This window comes from Cyprinodon tularosa, unplaced genomic scaffold (assembly GCF_016077235.1).
Source record: "Cyprinodon tularosa strain WSP-4 unplaced genomic scaffold, ASM1607723v1 ctg36, whole genome shotgun sequence".
Lineage (NCBI taxonomy): Eukaryota > Metazoa > Chordata > Actinopteri > Cyprinodontiformes > Cyprinodontidae > Cyprinodon > Cyprinodon tularosa.
In genome coordinates, this window is record NW_024039074.1 from 1,821,055 (window position 1) to 1,842,956 (window position 21,902).

The 21,902-nt window shown below is 39.2% G+C and overlaps 1 protein-coding gene and 1 long non-coding RNA gene across 8 annotated transcripts in view; one reads left to right on the forward strand and one right to left on the reverse strand.

Annotated features, from left to right (window-relative positions):
• dbn1 (drebrin 1) overlaps positions 1 to 21,461 on the reverse strand; it is a 126,119-nt gene extending 104,658 nt beyond the window's left edge. For 3 of the 7 annotated variants that reach the window (XM_038295785.1, XM_038295789.1, XM_038295786.1), the window contains exon 1: positions 11,621 to 11,782. In XM_038295785.1, coding sequence (XP_038151713.1) covers positions 11,621 to 11,703 — 83 coding nt within the window. In that variant the 5' untranslated portion in view covers positions 11,704 to 11,782. Of the gene's footprint in view, positions 1 to 11,620; positions 11,783 to 21,311 lie in introns of those variants that run through there. The other 4 variants (XM_038295788.1, XM_038295787.1, XM_038295783.1 and 1 more) reach the window with 3 other exon arrangements.
• Positions 9,116 to 11,573, forward strand: LOC119790286. The gene is made up of 2 exons (XR_005281707.1): positions 9,116 to 9,853; positions 11,094 to 11,573. It is a non-coding gene; the product is annotated as an uncharacterized LOC119790286 (long non-coding RNA).
• Positions 21,462 to 21,902: the final 441 nt, after the last annotated feature.

Consider the following 21,902-nt stretch of genomic DNA (forward strand, 5'->3'; position numbering starts at 1 on the left):
CATTGCTGTGAGTCATCATCTAGAGAAGACAGCAGAAAAAGGGGGGGGGATCCTCTGCAAAATGCCCATATTTGACTCCTAACAGAGGCATCAAAAGAATGCAGCAAAAGAACGGGTCGGCACAATGGATGCTTGTTTATTAGATAAATGTTCATCTCGCTCTAGAGCATTTACCCTCATTTATCTAAAAGTGGAACCGCTGAAAGCATCAGGCTGTCTCTACATAATCGTATAGTAAACAGTTGAAGAAAAATCGACTTTCTTCACCTTCTTGAATGGTCTGAACTAAAAGCTCTCCATCTTCTCCGCTATGCTCCTGCTCAGCCTCTAAGCTCCGCACTGCAGAAGAGCATCCTGATTGCACGAGTAACCATGAAAAACCTCAAGATTAAACTATGTAAAAACCAAAACATTTTAAAAGGTTGCAACAGGAATTTATTTAGAAAAAAAATGCCCTCAGTGGGACAGACATTTGTTATTTAGTCTCAAATTTATTTTTTCCTCATAGTTTTAAAGTTTGATAAACCTATGTGCCTGATTCTGTTTTTTGAGTAAAAAGTTATTTCATATTTGTGGCTCAACTAAAGCAAAAAATGGTCTAATTAAAGGAAATCAATTTGTTGTAGCTAACACTTAAGGTACTATTAATTTGTCATAAAAAATGTGAACAAACAGCATCAGCTAGTTTGCTTAAAGGAATAGTACACCCAAAACATGATTAGCCTTCATTTTCTACTCACCCCCATGCTGAACAACACTCTGGAGTACTTTTTTGATATCTCAAATGCATCTGGAGATCTGGGAGGCTTCTTGCTGTCTGCTGACATTCAAATAATGGAGGTCTATTGTGCCCGAGGCAGAAAGGTCCATAAAAGTCCACAAAAAACGTGTCAATATTCCTCCATACTGCTCGTCCAATGTATTCCAAGTGTCCTGAGTGGGTAGCATCCAGAATTTACTCGAAACAAAGTCATTTAGAATGTTTTTAGAGCATAAACAGTAGTGTATAGGATTTCCTGAAAGCGCGTTCATGACGCTACGGAAACCGCGGCAGACCAAGCCAGATGAAAGTGCGCATTCATCTCGGCAAAGAACTCGTGGTCTTCCTCAACACTGAAGTCCTCAGACATTTTTCTTTCGTTGTTTCTTTCTTTGCACAGGTAAACAGCACATTTCTTCTTCTACGCTTGCATTATCATCAGAGCAGACGCTGAATGCGCACTTTCATCTGGTTTGGTCTGCCGGCTTCCGTAGCGTCGTGAACGCGCCGGCGCGCGCTTTCAGGAAATCCTATACACTACTGTTTATGCTCTAAAAACATTCTAAATGACTTCGTTTCGAGTAAATTCTGGATGCTACCCACTCGGGACACTTGGAATACATTGGACGAGCAGTATGGAGGAATATTGACACGTTTTTTGTGGACTTTTATGGACCTTTCTGTCTCGGGCGCCATAGACCTCCATTATTTGAATGTCAGCAGACAGCAAGAAGCCTCCCAGATCTCCAGATGCATTTGAGATATCAAAAAAGTACTCCAGAGTGTTGTTCAGCATGGGGGTGAGTAGAAAATGAAGGCTAATCATGTTTTGGGTGTACTATTCCTTTAAGGGCCACACTGGAAAAACGATCTAGAAATTAGTAAAAATGTCTTAAATGAAGTGCATTTACCCTTAATTTGAGTAGATAAATGAGATAGTTTGCTAATAGAATGAGTATTTTTATTCTTAAAATAAGATAATTAGATAATATGCACCTGAAATAAGACAATGCAGTTGTGTTTTCTTATTTTAATTGTAAATTGTCTTGTTCCATTGAGAAGATCTCCATTTTACCTCCTCAATCCAAGAACAAATGCACTTATTTTAAGAAAAAATGAGTTATCTAGATGTTGATTTTTTCCAGTGCAAACTTGTGCCAACCTCCATCATTTTTCAGCATCTTTGCTGCTGTAATTTTATATCGTCATGGTTCTTTGTTTAGTTCCCATAAAACTCATCTTCTATGGATCTTAAAGGTATAGTGGAGAATTTTCAGAAATTTTTGAAAAGACCCGCCTTCTACACTTACGTACACGTAAAAAAATGCACATACCCAACCCTGTACCTGCTCCCGAGAGGGAACGCCTATTAAACGTGTGCGAGAGCATGCACGAGACCATTTCTGTTTGCGTAGTTAATACAATCTTACTTTCTAAAATATAATTTGCAATTTTTCCACTATGTCAGACTCATCACCGGTGAGTGACGATCTAATGGATCCAAACTTTACTCCCGTATATATTAGGGATACACGATATTGGGATTTTGGCCGATATCCGATATGTGGATATTTTAAAACTCATGTAGCCGATAACCGATATCGACACTAATGTTAAAGCTGGACAAAAATAAGTAGCCATTCAAAATAGCAGTTTTGTTATCCATTTCTGACACTTTGAAAAATATATACTCAAATATATTTTCATATGTGGATATAAAATTGATTTTTAAAAACGCGGTATCGATCCATTTTACTTTCAAAATCTCATGAAATTTCACCGTTCTGTTACAAACTCTCGTGATATTTTGCAAATTCTTGTGAGATTTTGTTAATAAAATAGATCGATACAGAGTCAATATATCAACATATAAAAATATGGCAAAATTTCGTGAATTTTCGGGGGATTTCTTAGCACAACAATGACATATAGCAATATTTCATTAGTAAAGGAGATTGATATGGTGTTTTAAATGGCAATATATCAGCATATGAAGATATTGTGATATTTTAATGTATCAATATTTTTTCCCTCGTCTTTAGAAGTTTTTAAGTCTGTAAAAAAGAAGTTTTTGAGGAAGAAGAAGTAGTAGTATCTATTTTTTTTTTTAGACTTTAGAAACTCAGAAGCTGATCATATATCGGGTTAAATATCGGTGGGGTGGCCGATGTCCGATATTCAGTTTTAAGGCCGATATAGGCCGATACCGATAGGGGGCCGATTATATCGTGCTTCCCTAGTATATATATGTATTGAAATAATCCTGCTGCTTAGGGGAATTTTAAATGAGTACAACTTTCAATCAGCCACTGTTTGCAAAAGCTAAACCCATTCGTTTTCTAGTCGTCCATTTCACAGGCAGACCTGAAAGTGGAGGGTACAACACCGAACTGAACCACAGTCGTTCCTTTAAATGTCAGCGCTCTCAGAAGCACTGCACGGAAATCTTTGGTTTTATTCCCCCTTCCATCTTTGATTTTAATCCTTTCCCTCCTGAATACCATGAATTGCTGGTAAAGGTGACTATATAGAAACGTAGGCAGTAAGAGGAAGAGGAGAGAAGGATAACAGATGAAGAGGATGGGATTTACCTGTTTGACTGTCCAGTAACTTTTGCTGAGTCGTGATTTAACTCTTTTTTTTTAGGCATTCAGCAAATACCGCCATTGGTTAAAGCGGGATCATCCTCACCATGAGGGAAGAAGCTGTAAGCGTTCGATGCAGGAGGAGGCTGGAAAATGTCAGACCGCGTTTTCTCCAGCAGAAGCGATAAAAGCAGAAGCCTGACTTTCTGCATGTTGTACTACTGACCCTGTTCTATATTAATCTGAGAGGCGGGCAGCAGTTCACACGGCAGGAAAAAAAAAAACAATGTCTGCGGCTGCTTAAAGGGCAGCAGCTCATGCTGAGGAACGTCTGTTGTGGAAATAAAGCAGAACAGACCTGGATTTATTTCCTGCAATTCTGACTTGAGAAGGTTTAAACTTAAAAACAGAAATCAGTAACTTTAGTTTAATTACTGTGATTCTCTGCTTCTGTGTCAGTTCTCCTCATGTCACATTTAAATCCATCAAATCCGAGTTTCTTCAACCTTTAGGTTTAAAGGAATTGCTGCTTTCTTTAAGCAGTCAGTTGTTGCCTTGATCAAAAGTAAATGGGGTGCAAATTTTCTATAGAATTAACGAAAATATTTGCACTTTTTTTGAATGCACTGAAATCACATCATCATCACCGTATAAAGTGCACAATATGATGATTACATAAAATGTTTGAGCACCTGGATGGATTTCTACTGTGGTGTTTTCACAAATTTGCTGATTATTACAATACATTTTTAACAGTAGGATTTATCCCGATACATTAGTTAAGACGATATATTACCATTTTCTTAAATAAAATAGCTGTGGAAAAACCTCACAACATCTTGATGTTGCTGAGCTGCAGCTGGTACAGAGAAGCTGAATATAAGCTCTTGAGCGATGAGCTCCTGGTGGCTGCAGGTTTAAGAGTTACATAAAGTAAGACAGTGATATTTATGTTTGCCTATAAACAATTTTAATATTTATGGTGCATTTGATCATATTTAGAATAATCCCAATAAATGAATACCTAAATAAAATACTGTAACAGCGGTATCCTGGACAGATAAAATATTGTCTAGTGAAATATCACATTTTTTGATAAAATTGATTTTCTCTTACACTATAATGATTAGTGGCAGCATCTCATGCAGATTTAACAGGAGTCTAACGGTTATAGACAGCGACAGACGCTCTAATTATGAAAAGGACAGTTAGTTTAAAATAAAAACAGCACAGCATAATCAAACAGCTTATTTGACCTAATGCCTCTCAGAAGTTATCCTCTATAATAACAGTTTTTCATATTGTTGTCTTTTCTCACTCTTCCTTCACTAGAAAAAGATCTGGAAATGAGTAAAAGTTTCTTAAATTAAGGGTATTTACCCTTAATTTGAGTAGGTAAATGAGATAGTTTGCCAATGGAATGAGTATTTCTACTCTTAACATAAGATAATTAGATAACATGCACTTAAAATAAGACAAACCAATTGTGTTTTCTTATTTTAAGTGTAAATTGTCTTGTTACATTAGTAAAATGTCTATGTCTGTATGTCTGTTTATCCCCTCAATGCAAGAAAAAATGCATTTATTTTAAGAAAAAAATTACTTTTTTTCCAGTGTTGCTTCAGTGCATTGAGTTTTGTAGGCATTGAAATTAAAGTTGAGGTTTGAACTTTGGGCCAAAGTCCTGCTCTCTCTCACTTTTTCACAGCCACACCAAACCAGCAGACGTTCATAGATATTCTCCTTTCAGACAGCATCTTACGTTGCATATAACTGCACCAAAAAGGACGTACATTCCACTTTTTGTAAGCGGCGTCCTGTTCCATTCAGGATTAACGAGATGCAAACTTTTAATAAATAAATAAATTTAGTAGACGTACACATTCAATACAGTCTGAAGTTTTATGGTTTTACATCCTTTACAAAAAAGTCAAAAACTGTTTTCCATTTTAATGGTTTTACTCTGAGTCGAAAAACTTTCAAAGAATGTTGATAAGAAATATGTTTTCTAGCGGGAACTCAGCTGTTCTTAGCGTGTTTGGTTTGGTATTAACACTTGCAGCGCTTAAACGTTCACTGTTCACCACTACAGAGACCTGTGAGGCACAGCAAAGTGCAACTAGAACTCAGCTCTTTGTGACACTAAATTTGAAACAGTAATTGTGATCTGCCACAGTGTTATGGCTGTAAATCTGGCCCAAATCATCATCCTTCCACCACCGTGCTTCAGCTCTGCATCAACCAAATGTCTCTGCTTTGGATTCCTCTGTCCAAAGAATGAAAAACCTTTACTCTTTAAGATGCTTCCTCCACATCTAACCTTGATTTTGATTTTCTAAATGAAAAATGTACAAAAAAATTCAGTTGGTTTTAGCAGAACATTTAGATTCTCTCAACAAACGCCTTGTATCTGAACGCCCCCTCTCATTGACATTCTCACAGTGCAACCCTCCCGATTCCCCTTTTTATTCTGCTTTCTCTTTCCAGTGAAATGGTTGTTTTTTCTCTCAGGTCCTCAGTTTGCAGCCAACCGCGCGTCCAGACAGGAAGTCACCTCAGGCACTAACAAAAACACATTCGAATGTGCGCTGGCCAGAGTTTTAAACACAGACCCGCTCTGGCACTCAGCTCCATTTTCTCCTGCCTTTGTCAGCCTCCCAGAGGTGACTCATCAGGTAATGGCTTCCTCCAGCAGCTGGAGGGGGGTCAAAAGGTCAGCTGACAGCAGCCACAGATTGCTCCACATTCTTGAGCGTCTGCAGATACTCTTGATATCGGATAACCTGCACTCGCTCTTACAGTCTCAACCAAAGAAGACTATATGATTTGATCGCCTCAAGGTCTGGAGGAATAAGATGGCAAACTTTGATCTCGATCCACACATAAAGGTTTGCAGACCTCAACAGCTCCTATTCCAGCAACCTTACAGCGAAAACTGTTGTTTTTAGCAAAAGTACTAAAGTACAATATAAGATACTGCAGCATCTGATTGAAAAAATACTGGAGATGCTCTGGTTGCCTCCAGTTTGTATTTTTACAGCATACAAAATGCTGCTGAAGAAATAAAAGTGTTCATTCATCTCAGCAAATTAATTATATAATCAAAAAGTAAATAATCTCATACATTATATAGATTATAGCATGCAGCAAGATAAATACTAAATGATTTCCTTTTGTTGGTTTTGAACATGATCCATTATATTAAATGTAAGTTTAACATTCAGTTTCTAGTTAAATTTCAATATGACATAAGTCCAATAAATGAAAGGACCTTTTAATAAACAGTGTGGCCATAAACTGCATTCAGTATTTGGTGCATGAAAAAATACCTTAATTTTGGCCTGAAAGGAGTCGCTCAGCCTGTTGGTCTGGAACGTTTTTCCTTCCACTCAACTTTTTATGCTTATGCAAATGAATGCTGCTGTAAACACCCAGCTTCTTTGGCTGTAACCTTCTGTGTCTTATCCTCACATGGAAGATGTCAGAGATAAAGTAGCACCTCTGTACAAATCGGTTGTATTTTAATCAGTCTTATAGAACCCTCTCCAGGCAGATGTTGCAGATTTGCAACAGCTAAATCCCACTTAGCTAATTACTCCACATCCATATTTTAAGAGCTTTTGTTACTCAGAAGTAAAACAGAAGGACTTAGTTGTGCATTTGCAACAGTTTCTCTCCAGCTCACCAGATAGCACTGCTGACTCACTTTCAACATGGCTGAGTCCTTGGTGTCACTGAAACAGATTTATTAAGCACCAATTTCATGTAAGTATCACTACCAATTTCCATTATTTTGAAATCAATACTACATAAGATGAATCATGAATGTTTATAGATATGACACATACCAATTAGTAGATTTTATCTCCTCTGGGTTTTTCACCAGAGACATCTGGATTTCAATGTTGTGGATTCGCAACGTGTGCGCAAACAGGTAGGGATGGGAATCGAAAACCGGTTCCTGTTAAGAACCGGTTCCGTATTTTCCGATTCCATGGCATCGTTTGGCAGCTCGCTGAACGATTCTTTTTTCGATTCCCGCAGCACCAGAGCCTAGAGCGCCGGCTCTGGGGAGCACGACTTACGTCACGTTTTTTACGTAAGTTACGCAAGTTACGCAAGTTGGAAGAACTATTCGAGGAGGAAGACAACGAGCTGCGGTCACTTTCTGAATCAAAGCCCCGTCTTTCCTTAGCCCAGAGGGTAGATCAGGAAATCCAGCTCTGTAAAAGCTTGCCCTCCATCCCCTGCAGGGATAGCGCCACACTGTGGTGGTGGAACAAGCAAGATACGCTGCCCTTGCTATCTGACTGGCTGAAAACTACCTCTGTGTGCAGGCTTCCTCCACCCCATCTGAGAGGGTGTTCTCCACGGCTGGAGACACCATAAGCGCTGAAAGATCCCGTATCCTTTCAGAAAAAGCAGATATGCTCATCTTTCTGCAAAAGAACTGTTAATTTTCCCTACTACTGTTTTATAATTAGTATTTTTTGTTATTTAAAATAGGTTATTATCCCATCATTTGTTATTAGACATTGTTGGTTATTAAGTTTGTTCTTGTATATTTATTTTTTATTTAAACACAGATGTTACTCCAGTTTCACATTTCCTGTGGACATCTTGATCTTGTTGAGTTTGTAAGATTGTGCAATAGTTAAGTAAACAAAGTTGATTCTGATAATCAAACTGTTTGTTCTCCTTTTTCCCCCAAATTGGAATCGAAAAAAGAATCGATAAAGAATCAAATCGTTTCATAGAATCGAAAAGGGAATCGGAATCGTGAAAATCTTTTCAATTCCCAACCGTACAAACAGGTACCATTGAATGCTACATTCTTTATCTACTAGCTTGCCTATAATTTGAGCAACAGTTTATCAGAAACAGCCTTCTCAAGAGGTTTTGAGATGTCGGTGGAGAAAAAGTTTGAGAAAAAAGTTCTCTCTAAGTTTTTTAGAGATTTTTTTTTTTTCGAATTTTGTTTTGTTAATTTTTTGTTTGTGACATTCAAATAAAGTTAAAGTTCAAATCAGATTCAGTCTTCAGTGTTAATTTACCACTCTGGGCCACTGTTGCAAATCTGCAATATCCCAGAATTCATTGCATGTGAAGGTCTCTCTCAAAAAAAAGTCTGAATCGTATATTACTACCCCATATGATCATTTTCTCCAAATATCAGATTTTTCCTGCAACTACAACTTAATTTGAGCCTGAGAGGGATAACATTCGAAGTGTCTGTGAAACAGATTTTGGGCTTTTTATTAGCTGTAAAGATCATAAAAAAAAAAGATCATGATTAACTGAAAAAAAAAAATCATTCAAATAAGAGATTCAGGTGTTTAACATGACTCTGCAGATTTTTATTGTGACTTAAAGGCTAAAATGAAGCAGCAGAAGCTTACGGATGAAACATGAATGAACGTTTGAGCCTTTATAGGCAATGGTTCCCAAAAGATGGGAGTTTTAATCCTGAGAACAGGCCACTTCCTGTGGTTATCTCTGCAAATCTAAAAGCCAGCAGGTCAGAGGGCGGTGTTTAGGTGGGGGTGGGGGGGTGACCCATGTTGTTTGGGGTCTGCAGAGTCTCTGTCTTTGTTCAGATGCCATCGAGTGTAAAAAACGGGGGCAGACCCGAGGCCCGGAGCACCGTCTCTCTGCTGCGCCACAACGAAAACATCCGAGCTGCCGCAGCGCAGGGAGAGCTCTGGAAGCAGCAGACTCTGAAACCAAACCTAATTCACACTTTGTTTTTTATGGAGCCTCCAGAGGATTTAAACGGGGAAAAAAAGCATAATTTCCTGTAGTGATCAACAGCATAAATGTAAGTTAATGACATTCCTGTCTCTCAGGAGAGCTCAGCGCCAGGCTCCTATGATGAACATCAGATTCCAGATTGATCTAGCCCATGGAGACTTCTTCCTCATGGTGACATCTTCAGCAAAAGCATCAATGAGTACTGAGTATGAAGTAAAAGGGTTAGTGGATCAAGACGCTGCTGTAAACACTGATGTTGCCATCCATCTCCACCAAAATGTGGAACCAAAACCGAAAAATGTGCAGATTGAAAGAAGAAGCTCGTTCACACTAATGACCAATAACAGAAGCTCGCATTTCACCGTGAATCACAAGTGTTTGGCTGCAAACAAACTGGAAAACGGGATCTGAAACCTGAGCTCGGCCACCCTACACATTACACGCGCTGCACCTTTAACCACACGTCCAGATGAAGGTTTACAGTTTAACTTTTAATCTGTTCTGCTCCCCGTCGGGTTTGACCTTTTTTTTTTTTTCTTGTTGCGTTTCTCAGCAATGAGCAGCAGCTTAAAAAGGAAACGTCCTTTCTCGCTTCACTTCCAGGCACAAACAGAAGAGGAGGGAAGAAGGTGCCTGCAGTGTTTTTCTTTGGATTCACCAAAAAAAAAGAAAAAACAAACACATTCCTCCAACTTTGATTGTTTGAAAGGAAGTCAAACCTTCAGAGCTTCCTGGTTGGCTGAAAGCAGCTGCAGAGGTATTGATTACATTCAGCTCAACCTGTTAATATGAGTTCATAGATGCTCAGCTGAAGGATGATGCCTCTCTGCTTTGGTCCGACTGACAAACAGCCACAGGTCTGTTGAGGCAAACTTTGCATTAACCCTTCAGGGTTAGATTTAAAAAGCTCAATCCTACACTTTGAAGGTTAGAGAAGCTGGTGACTCTGGAGGAGCTGCAGAGAGCTGCTGCTTTAATAGGATCTACAGCTCACAGCTATCTAATGCAGATCATCTGTTATCTGTAGGAGACACAAAACATGTAGGAAGAGATGATCTGGTCAGCAGGGGTGGATTTAGAGAATTTGGGGCCCTAGGCAAAGACAGGAAAGGGGCCCTCTGAACTTAGAAGAAAACACATAAAACAGACCCATTATACAGATACAGAAATTTTAATAGAATAGACATACATCATTTGTTCTAGTTTTGTCCCTCTCTTCTTGTCCCTTTTCTTGCCGTTTTCCTCTCTATGTTTTGTACTCAGCGAACTTTTCATGCGGTCTCAAAAGGAATGAAGATTTTTTTCCAAGCACTAAGCTCACTTAGCTGATTGCTCCTTCCTGTGTTTCCAAAAAATAAATAACACAGTTCTTCTTTTCACTGTAGACAAGCCATGATCTGCTTATCCGTTCTCCATAGCAGGAGGCAGGGTTACCAATCGACTTGCTCTGGAGAGCAGAGTTCGCTGCTTTTATATGTTGTCGCTAAAGTCTCCAGTAGCAGAAAAAAGTTGGTAGATTTGGTGCTAGGGGCTTTTTTGAGATAAAAGATCTAGAGGGGTTTGAAAATTAGCTAAATATAGTGACAAAAGTGCTAAGTTCGCAACACTGCTCTTCGCATCGTTTGTTTTCAAATGGACTGATCCAATATGGGGGGGCTGTGATACACTTAATATTATAAGTATTCTGATGGCATTTTAGTGAAAGAATTGTTATTAAAAACTTAATTGATTTGCAAAAATAAGGAATAGCTGTATTAACCATACATGTAAACAGAGTTTTATGGGGCCCCCAGGAACTTTGGGCCCTAGGCAACTGCCTAGTGTTGCCTTATGGTAAATCCGCCCCTGCTGGTCAGATCAGTTAGATCATAGAAAAGAACAGTGATGAGACACAGCTGTAGGGGTATTATGGTATAGGGAGGTTGGTCAGATGGATTGAGGTGTGTCTAAAGTAAAGCCAACAGAATAAGAGCAACAATGAGCTTCTATTCTCACAGGTTGGAAAGGACCGGTCCAAGTCCAGAACTAAATCAAGAGCAAAACCCAGAACTAGTCAGCCGGACCACCTCTGGAGGAAACATCTACCCTCACATCAGGTCCCAGAGCCACAAAATGTGATGATGGAGGCCCCTCTCTCACCCCCTCCCTCCCTCTGGCCTCGCCCCTCTCCTCCCTGGTTCAGGGATGCTGGCTTTGGACCAGGCCCCTTCCTCCCTCACCTAAAGCCTCCCAGTCACAGCAAACCGCTTCCTGCTGGTTTGGAGTCAGTCTGCTGGAGGGAAACAAAGCAGCGATCAGACTCTGCAGTGCGGCTCGGAGGAGAGAGAGCGGAGCGCTGATCAGAGGCTCACTGCAGCTGATGGACGAGCAGAAAGTAAAGCAGCTCAGAGACGCTTATTCCCGCACTTCACTGCGACCCCCGCGCATCTTCAGCCCCGCAATGCACGCACACAAAAAAAAAAAAAAAAAAAAAAAAAAAAGCCCCGCAACACGCAGAGAGGGGGGTTCCGGCTGCAGGACTCACCAGTCGGTGTCCGAAGCTTCATCAATGACGTCCTGGTAGGCGGTGAGCAGAGCCAGCCGGTTCTTGGCGAGGTTCACAGCCATGGTTCAATCCCTGCGAGCATCCAGAGCGCTGCTGATGGAGAGAGACACGGAATGAAACCACAGAGGAGGAGCAGGAGGAGGAGCAAGAGGAGCAGGAGGAGGATCTGACTGGTGGAGACAAAGAGGACAGGAACATGTCTGCAGTGTCCTAAAGCCGAAACACCATGAAAACAATGTTTAATATTTATGCAAAATAAACCAAACACAATTAAGGAATAAAATAAAAGCAACAGAGATTAAAAAAGGAACACGTTTTGTTTTATTAATATCATTTTAATCCTGTGAGGATTTCTGCAAACACCAAAGCTACACACTATGAGGTTAAAAGTATGGAATCCAGAAAGTGCCATTATTTTATTTTCAGTCATTATTTGATTAGCTGGGAAAACTTCATCAAGTATGCAAACCTCTGTCTGTTTTACAAAATAATCCTTGGTCTGTCATGTCCTCCACTCAGTCAGTTTGTAAAAATCAGGAACACGCCAACAGTAACACGAGGGTCGGCTAGAGGAGACTGTGTTTTTCCTCTGCGTAAAAGTGCTTTTAGTCAAACAGCCTTTGCAGTTACAGCATCTCAGGAATGGAACTCTGTCCCTCAGATCATCAGAGAATTTACAACATACACTATTTTCAAAAAGCATCTAAAAAATTGGCTCATATGTCAGCATTAGTTGAATGTCTATCATTAACAAGCCATGCTGCCACTTGTGTCTCTGCTGTGTGTGTGTATGTATATTTGTGTATGTATGTATATATATTTATATATATATAGTTTAAATGTTTTATTCTATTTTGTTAACCTCTGTAGTCCAGCGAACACTTATTCTGTATTTTTAAATCAGTTTTGAGGAGTTAGAGCTGTTTTTAATTTCTTTTTTATATTTGTATTTTTCATTGTAGAATGCTTACTATTGTGTTTTTTTAGGTAGACAATTGTAAGATCTGTCCAGGAACAACAAATGAAAAATAGCCTTTTGGCTAATTCTGGTGCATTTACAGGAATGCTTTTTAATGTACACTGTCCCTGTCAAATGCATAAATAAATTAGATTAAAAAAACATTTACAATAGGGACAAAGAAAAATCTAATTAATTTCTCAAATGGCTGTATGTTTATCCCAATAATATATTTCATCATTTCTTTAAAGCCCCATTTCTAAAAGAGTTATAGTGGAGGGTTTTCGAGAATTTTTGAAAAGGTCAACCCTCTCCACAAAATGCACATGCACAACCCTGTACCCCAGGCATCCCCAAAGTTGTTCCTCGATGGCCGCTGTCCTGCAGGTTTTAGAGGTTTCCCTGCTTTAGGACAGCTGATTATGATGATTAAAGTTGAGAAACAGCCTGTTAATCAGCTTTCAATTCAAATCAGCTGTGTTGGAGCAGGGAAACCTCTAAAACCTGCAGTACAGCGGCCCTCGAGGACCGACTTTGGCGATGCTGTACCCGCTCCCGAGAGGAAAAGTCTATTAAGCACGTGCAGTGTTTTGCTCTATCTAATGAAGCTGCTTCTATAGACTCTGTTCCTTGATTTACTGCCGCTCCTGTTCACCTGACTCTTAAAGGTATAGTGGAGGAAATTCTTTTTCGGGGTGGATCATCAAAATAAGTGGTCCTCCTATTGTCAATCGTTCTGGTGATATGTTTACATAAGGCCATCCTAAGAGTCTGACATAGTGGACATCTTCTTTTGGAAAATAAGCTTTATGACGGATTCAAACAACTACTTTCATCCAGGCTTTTGATAGGCAATCCTTCTCTGGAGCGGGTACAGGGTTGTACATGTGCATGCGCCCTCTCCACTTTTTAAAGTGATTAGGGCGGGTCTTTTCAAAAATTTGTCAAAATTCTTCACTATACCTTAAATTTGTTGAATCTCTGCTACCACTGATGCTTTAGTGAGAGAATACACACTGTTGGGGGGATGGACCATACTAAAAATGCCACAAATGCATTGCAAACTCCAACTCCACAAAAGAGTAGGAAAATAAAACTTTGGTTTAGTGTGACCAGAGTCGTTGGGAAGGATTTAGATCCACAATTGTCTCAAATATCTAATAAGTCCTTTCAATTCAACATCAATATTCATAGCTTTCTTATCTAAGAAGACATTTCTACCCCAAACTAAAGACCTGTGAAGTCATTGCAGCAGAGGCTTTTTTTCCTCTTCTATGAATGTGACAACACAGGTGTCATTTCAACTTGTCACCATAGGGGGCAGACTTGAGCAAGAATTCTGGAACTTCCACTATGCTCCTTCAAATCAAAGTTTGCTCCAGTACCTTCTTGTTTTTGTTTTTAAGCCTGTAGTCCACATCAGAACCTTCAAGAAGTAACAGTAAACCAGTTACGTATATTTCTTGCAGTTTTTTCCCCCTGGGAATATAATCCTAATTTAATTTCAAGCTGTGATGTCGAATTCAAAGCAGTTAGAGGTACAAGTATTTCAGGATTTTTCAAACTAATTTGGCAGATAACCCCTTTCTATCATTTTCATATTTTAGCTTGAGTTATTTTCATCTTCACTCATCTTTAAACCAAGCAAATGTATATTTTTATGTAGAATTGGTTTTGTTGGCAAGAAAAAGTCCTTCTGTTATTCATACAGGTTATTTGTTTCACCTTTATGTTTGTAAAGTTAATTAGATAGAGAAGGTAAAATAAACTTTAAAAAAAAGAAAAGAAAATATCTTTAACTTATCTGAGCTAATTCACTGGGTACAAGTTGCTTCTTTTATTTAAAAATCCATCAGCCAACACAATTTTAGGAGGAAAGAAAAATTTTTTTGTGTGTGGACGTCTAAATGAAATTTCAGGGAGACTTAAGTCTTTTGACCTTTTTCGTCTTTGCCTTGGATGTAAAGCCACAGCTCCTCTAAGTGCTGATCATTTCCTCCAGAAGCTAAAGTCTGTGTGATCTCCCCGGCTCAGCCCTGACAGGCTAATTTGTCCACTCAGAGGCTCCATTAGGAAAAAGCAGTTTAGTGTCAGCTCGCTCTGCGGGGCTGGATCCCGTTTAGTCGAGCAGATCTGTTTCATCTTCTGCAGCTGCTTTACTCCTAATATAAAATGTAAAGAGAATGGACGTCTGCTTGATGTTTCACAGTTTTACTGCAGTGAGATAATCCAGTCAGCATCACCACTGACTGTTACACACTGTTACATTTCCAGTGTGGGTCTGAGGCCAGTTTGGACCAGCTAAGGATACATAATATGGAAGTTTAGGGCAATATTTGTTCTTAATAGTGCCGTTATGATCAAAAACTTACATTACTATTATTACATACATTTTCTTATCCTTTTAACACAAAAAACACATAACCATAATCTTGACATTGATTCCTTTCTTAGGATAATCCCCCCTAATCCCGAGCTTCTCTTCCAAGCAGCCAAATGCATACAGAACAGCAGAGAATATTGTTTTAATATCGAGACTAGTTTTATTTACTCAAACCAGAGCTGGTAAATAATACACATCTGTCATTGATGATGCTGATGCAGATGTTGAGCATCCCAGCTGATTAATCCAATAAGATATAAAAAGAGTTTAAGAGAAACAGAAATTAGCTTCATTTTCCCTCAGGGGGAAATTAAAACATTCAGTATTGGTCCCATTGAACAAACCCAACTTTTTAGAAAAAAATATGCTGTGTTCTCTGAAACAGGTGTATTTTTGACATGTTTCCATTCTTCGATTAAAGCATTAATCAATCCTACACAGTCTATCATTTTATGCACACATTTAATCTATTTTCATAATTTTTTTTGTGTCTTCATGCCTTCATACCTTTGTACAAACTATAATCCTTCCCAAAACATTTTCCATCAAATTCATACGATGGGTTTGAAAACTTATGTTAGTTAAATAGATAAATTCAACTTGGTTTATTATATCCAAACAGCCCAATGTCGGTATCAGTATTTATAGCCGAGGCTAATTCCCAACAACCAGCCCTGGAACTGTGGCAGTTTGCTGTCATTTTAAGGTTGAATCACCCAGTGTTAGTATAATGTGACTTAATTAGAAAAGGTCTGAGTTATGAGAGCTGTTCCTTCTCTCATGGTGCTTTTTATGTCCTGGACCTTTTGCATCATACTTTTGAGCCTAAATAAATTTTCGTTTGTTTTAATTTTCAGTCATTAGGAGGCAACGTGTGTTAATATTAGCTTTACCTTTTGATTGGTGGTATTAATCAGGTTATTTAGCTCAATTTACAGCAAGAAAAAGCAAAACAACAATCCCAGTCTTTAGCTAAATCCAGCTTCCTTCTGATTGGCCGACTGCTGGAAGTCTGCAGGGAGTCAGAGACTAGCGATTTCTGAGTGATATTGCCTATGCTTCCAATATTTTCCTTTATATTGGCAAAATGATCAAATTCATGAATTTGGAAACAATGCAGTCTACATACCTTTTTAATTCATCTGCTATCGCAAGAACATTTATCTTGAGTATTGCTGAACTGAGAAATTTTTAGACATGATGGAGCAGAGCTGGAGTTTTAGAAATGGGATTCACCCTCAACCAAAATTTGACCCATGATTTAAAATATCTGACATTCCTCTACTATTAGGAAACCCAGTTTTTAAACTGTGGTAATTTTGAGTTAAAGTGATTTAAGGAGAAAACCTAAATGAAGCTTTGAGAGGTAAATGTAGCAGAATGAGAAAAGATGAACAATTTAAACTTTCAGCTTGCATACGATTACTATTTGTGCCAATTAAAGCGCCAACCAGCACCTACTCCTCTGCTCCATTATCCTCCCAGCTCTGAGAACCGAAGGGAAGGTATGTGGGCTCGGAGCCAGCCGGCAGGCAGGGAGAGACAAATACTGGGGTGACCCTGTGGCGGGAACTGGCGGGCAATAAAAACCTGTTCCTAAATGTCAACTTTTCCGGGAAACGAGGAGAAAAGGACCTCATTTTCAGTCCATCGCTCACAATGTCCACAAAAGCCCAAAGAGAGGGACTTGGAGGGGAATTCCTAAACTGTTAGGTCATTGGAGATCTGCTTTATTCTACAAATGATTTCCCAGTGGGGCAGCCATGCTGTTTGTATTAATATTTAACAGACTGAGGAGGTCTGGCTTAAACTATAAGGGGATACGTTTTTAACACATCTACACAAAAGAAGTATTTTTTTTTGTTTGTTGTTGTTTTACAGCATAGAATACAAAAAAAAATTCAGTCGGATTTCATTTAATTTCACAACCAATTTGAACAGAAGTTTCATTTTGTAGTAAATTGCTGCAGTTTTCTGTAATTATCCAAGCTCAGTTGATGTTTATGCCAAATTCCAGATTTCAAATGAATAATATAAATGAATGAGAACGTGCCTGAGACTGTCTGTCAAAAACCCTTTTTTTTAGTCGAATGTGTGGGTAACTGATCACAAAGAAAACTGACAGAGCAATTCTACCATGCAGGGAAAATGGCTCCTTCTCCAAAATCATTTGCTCTGTAAAAGAACAAGTTTTTTGCAGGATTATAAAAACATCTGAAATCTCAGATTTAAGTGAAGAAACTTTTCAAAGGCGAAAGAGAATCAGCTTATTTTACAGCAGACAGCTACAACATGTCCACAGCCGGACCACTGATGCACTTCATGTACGGAAATGTTGGGTGTCGACACAACGCTTTATAAAGCTGCAAAAATCAACATGTTCCTATTTGTGACAGCCGGAGTGGATTTTGAATTCTAATTTTAACTTAGCAACATTACCATTACTGTTGGAATGATTGATATTCTGACTTTAGCATTCAGCTTTGAAGATTCAGTGTTTACCAGAGAATAAGAACATTTTAATAGGGATGGCAGAGAGAGATCATCGTGTACTGAGGGGCGGCAGAAAACTGATAGACTCCAGAAACTAGTTTAGTGTCAGTCTACACTAATCACACTGAACCAACTGGAAACTGAAGGAGAAAAACATCAGAATTTTCCTAATAAATCAGTAAAGATGGACTAGATTTAAAAACAAAACTCCTTGCTTATACATCTGCGCACATATTTTTACATCTATATTGTGTAAAACAGTTATGCTTTTTCATTTCATCCTTCATTTTCTTCCAAATGAAGCACAAAATCTAGCTGTGCTTTGTCTGTTAATATCCATCCATCTCTTTGCATTGAGGCCGTGCTTGTCAGTCTATGAGGCAGAGGCGGGGCACACCCTGGACAGGTCACCAGACTGACACAACTATGGAAACACGCTCACACCTAAATACCCTTTAGAGAAGCCTATTAACCTAAGAGTCATGTTTTCTAACAGGAGAACATGCTAACTCCTTGCAGATAGACCCTGTAACAGGAATCAAACCCGGAACCTTCTTGCTGCAAGGTAGCAGTGCCACCCACTGTTCCATCTTGCAGTCTTAGTCGTTAGTATATTGATGTGAATTGTTAATTAATTGGAATTTTGTTGTCAGTTGATGGATAAAGTGCTAAAAACTGAAAAATCTACTCAGTTACCGTGCTGCCAACCTCTGGTTTAGAGGGGAACTGCTTATTTGCTTCTAAAACACAGGTGGTAAATCATTAGCCTGGGTGCCATTCCGAACATAGTCCCGCCCACAACGTTTGAGGTCGGGAAGTTCGGTCTGGCATTGCTCCATAGTAGCGCGAGTATGATCGCCCACTCTCTGGCAGGCCAATCAAATTGTCAGGGCGGGCTTTATACGATGATGGACAGATGATGAACAGTAACGTAATCAACCACGTGACCAAAGCGCGCTTGGGTGACAACAACAGTGAGTAGATTCTGCTATTAGGTCTGTTCTAGAAGATATCGACAGCAAATTAATTTTAAAAGAGGAACAGAGAAACGCGATCAAGGCTCATCTTCTTATTCTTTTTCTAAGATTCAAGATTCAAGAGACTTTATTGTCATTCACATCACGTGTTACATGAGGTAGAACGAAATTGAGAGTCACGGCCCCAGTTACATCAGAATATAAAAAAATAAATTATATTATAAAAACTAGCTACAAGATCAAATTATATAAATAGATAAAATATTTACAGATATATAAAAACAAGAAGTAGAGAATAAAATGTATATTAATAGGAATGTACAGGATGGATGAAGTATGAGTAATGTAGCAGCGTGGGAAGATAAATTTAGCAGTGCAACATTTTAAAGTGTCCGAGTGTAAACTGCAAATACAGTGTCATGTCTAGGCGTGCAACTGCACGCTTTGATTTTTGTTGACAACAACTATGCATGGCTTAACATACGTCACGCACTCCGTTGCTCTTATTGGTTGTAGGTCTATCCAATTGAGTTCCTGGTTCGTTCAAAACACGGCCCATAATCACAGCTCTATGGAGCAGTATCAGACTCATATCCTGACTAGAATTGAGTCGGACTACGTCAGGCTAGTAAATCATAGCCCCATTTACACTACCCCTCTGAAACCAATCTGAGTTCGGATCAATTAACCGTGCCGAGCTTGGTTCCTTACGACGGTTTACACATCATGCTAGTATGGTTCCTCACCTCCTAGTGATGATCTACAGTACCACTGCTAGGATTGAAGGAAGAAGTCAAGCAAATCAACATGGCGGCGCCATGTAATATTGCGCAGTCTGGGCGCCATAATTGTGATATTTCGTTGTTTGCGGAAAGTCAGGCAAAGAAGGCAGCCTTTGGTGAATTTACTTGACAGAGTCGGCTGTTGGAAAGTGGATACGACAATGATGGTCTAATCAGGGCTCACAGACGTTGAAGCTCATCAAACTGCCAAGCAGAATCATCAGTGGAATGATTCTGTAGGGAATATTCATGATTACGCAGGCTGTCTGTAAGGAGATGATGCAGTCAGCTCATGCTCTCTTTGTTATCTCTGAACTGAGCCAGAACTGAACCGCACCAAGCCCTAATGAAGAATTTAGTCCGGTTCAGTTGTTTCTGGCATTTTCCCTCTACAGTTATCTCGGTAACCGTGCTCAGACCGATCTCGGCACGGTTTCTAAAGGGGAGTGTAAATGGGGCTCATGTTCCAGTGACCTGGGAAGGGGCCCCTGCCCCCTTTCTAGCTCCGCCCATGAACATAAGGTCTCACAGATCTGAGGAAAAAAAGAAAATAAACAGCAAAGAGGTCAAAGCAAAGATCCATGGGCAGCGCCTCCACCTCCTGGACGGTTTCCAAACATGGGTCATGTCCACCAGCCCTACCTTATTGCTGAATTCCAGCTACTGCTGCATTTCCTCCAGTTGAAGCTGAGAAAGTAAAACTTCAGATGGCTTTACATTTCATTTATATAACAAAGAGATCAGAGCAAACAACCCCTGTGGTTTGTTTTTTGTTATTCCTTTATTATTACCAATAGTTCTGTAGCATCAACATCCATTTAAATCAAGTTTTGTAAGCTTATATTAATGTTTAAGACTTCGGCTTGTTCAATTCTTACTTTATTTTATCCTCTCTCGGATAATTGTGTCTAAATTCTGTCAGTTATTGCTTTTTGGGTTTAAGAGAGTAAATGATAATAATAGCATGTTTTTCTGCTGCTCATGAGACAAAAGGTCATGTTCCACAGAAATCCACAGATGTCCTGATCAGCAGAGAGAAACTGATTGATTTATTGATCAGCCTCTATGCTGAGAAGTCTCCCAGGGAGGACAGATGGAAAACAAAACAGAAGCAGCTGTAGCCTCTGAATAAGATTGGATTATTTGTGCATTTTTAAAATTATGTTTCATAGTTCAGTAAAACTCAAATAAAAGCTTTAGATTTTTAATTTCTCTCATTGTTTCCATCTTACCTGAGTTTTTATAAACATTTTTGTTTTATCTTTTCTCTTAAAGTGGTCTGAATTGATAGAGTGGGATCAGAAACATTGGCTCCCATCGCTGTAAACCTGTTCATATGAGGAAGGTTTGCTCCTCTGTAAGGTGAAAATACACTTTGGATGTTTCCAGCTAAGAACATATGTGGGCGTCAAGATAGAAATTGTGTGGGAGTGAAACAAAGTGGGGATTAACGTTGCATGTCTCCATCTGATCCGTGGCTTTTATGATGTTATTCATAAAGAAATCTGTAAAAATCAGATTATTTTAAAAGGTTAAAAACCAGCAACAGACCCAGACAGTGCCAGTTACATAAACATTAGGAAATGTTAGATTTTTTTCAAAACCACAAAGTTTTTACATTTTTTTGGATTAAAAAAATATAGAAAACATTTTTTTTTTTTTTTTTGTTTGTTTGATAGCTATATCTCCTGAGATTAACAATTTTAGGTTCTATCAAGATAGGAAAATGTGAAACCTTCTTGTAGGTTAATTACAGTACAAAGCAATATGTATCCTTGATTTTTAGAGTTAATTTGATGAAAATTAAACATTTTATCTCTAGCAATTCCTCATAAAGTGAAAAAAAGTATATTTTTTATACAATCATGGGATTAATCCCCAGAAGACGAGTAGATTAAAAATAATCTCAGGAAATACAGAAATGAACAGGATGATAGCCAGGGATGAAGCAAAGGGAAGATTTAATGCTGAATCACAAGGAGGAAACAGCAGCTCAGATTAAGGCAACGCCACGGATGTATGCAGGTAACGGGCTGCAGCTGGCAGACATTAACCACAAACATCAGAAGCTTCTTACCGGGCTGAGACCAAGGATCCTTTTCCTTTTCAGATGAATGTTAAACGTGTTTAACTCGGAAAATCAGCGTCCCAGAGTTTAGATGAAGAGTGTTGAGGCACAGAATCAACGCCGCTGATTCCCTTTTCCAACAGGACTTTGCTCCATCCCAACCTGCCAAAGGGAGCAGTTGCTGGTTCAATGACCGTGGTGTTACTGTGCTGGTCAGCAAACAGGCCCGACCTGCGCTCTAAAGATCCAGTCCCCTAAAGCTGCATTCCTTCTCTGATACTCCTCAATCACATGACAGGTTCGTCACTTGACCTCCTCAGTGCTGAATGACTGGATGCTGATGAGGGGATTCAGCCGTTTGAAGCAGAGGTGCATCTAAAAGCCAAGCTTCTTCAACTCTGGCCCTCAGGGTGCGCTGCCCTGCATGATTTAGCTTTTCCCCTGTTGACATCTGGCTTTAATGAATGGGTGATTAACAGATTCATGCAACACCTGATGCCTGAGAAGGTTATGTAACCATTCAAGTGTGTTTTGGGGCAGGAGTAGGCTTCTCTGCAGCATTATGGCCTCCTGTCCAGGAATTAATCTGCCATGGAGATT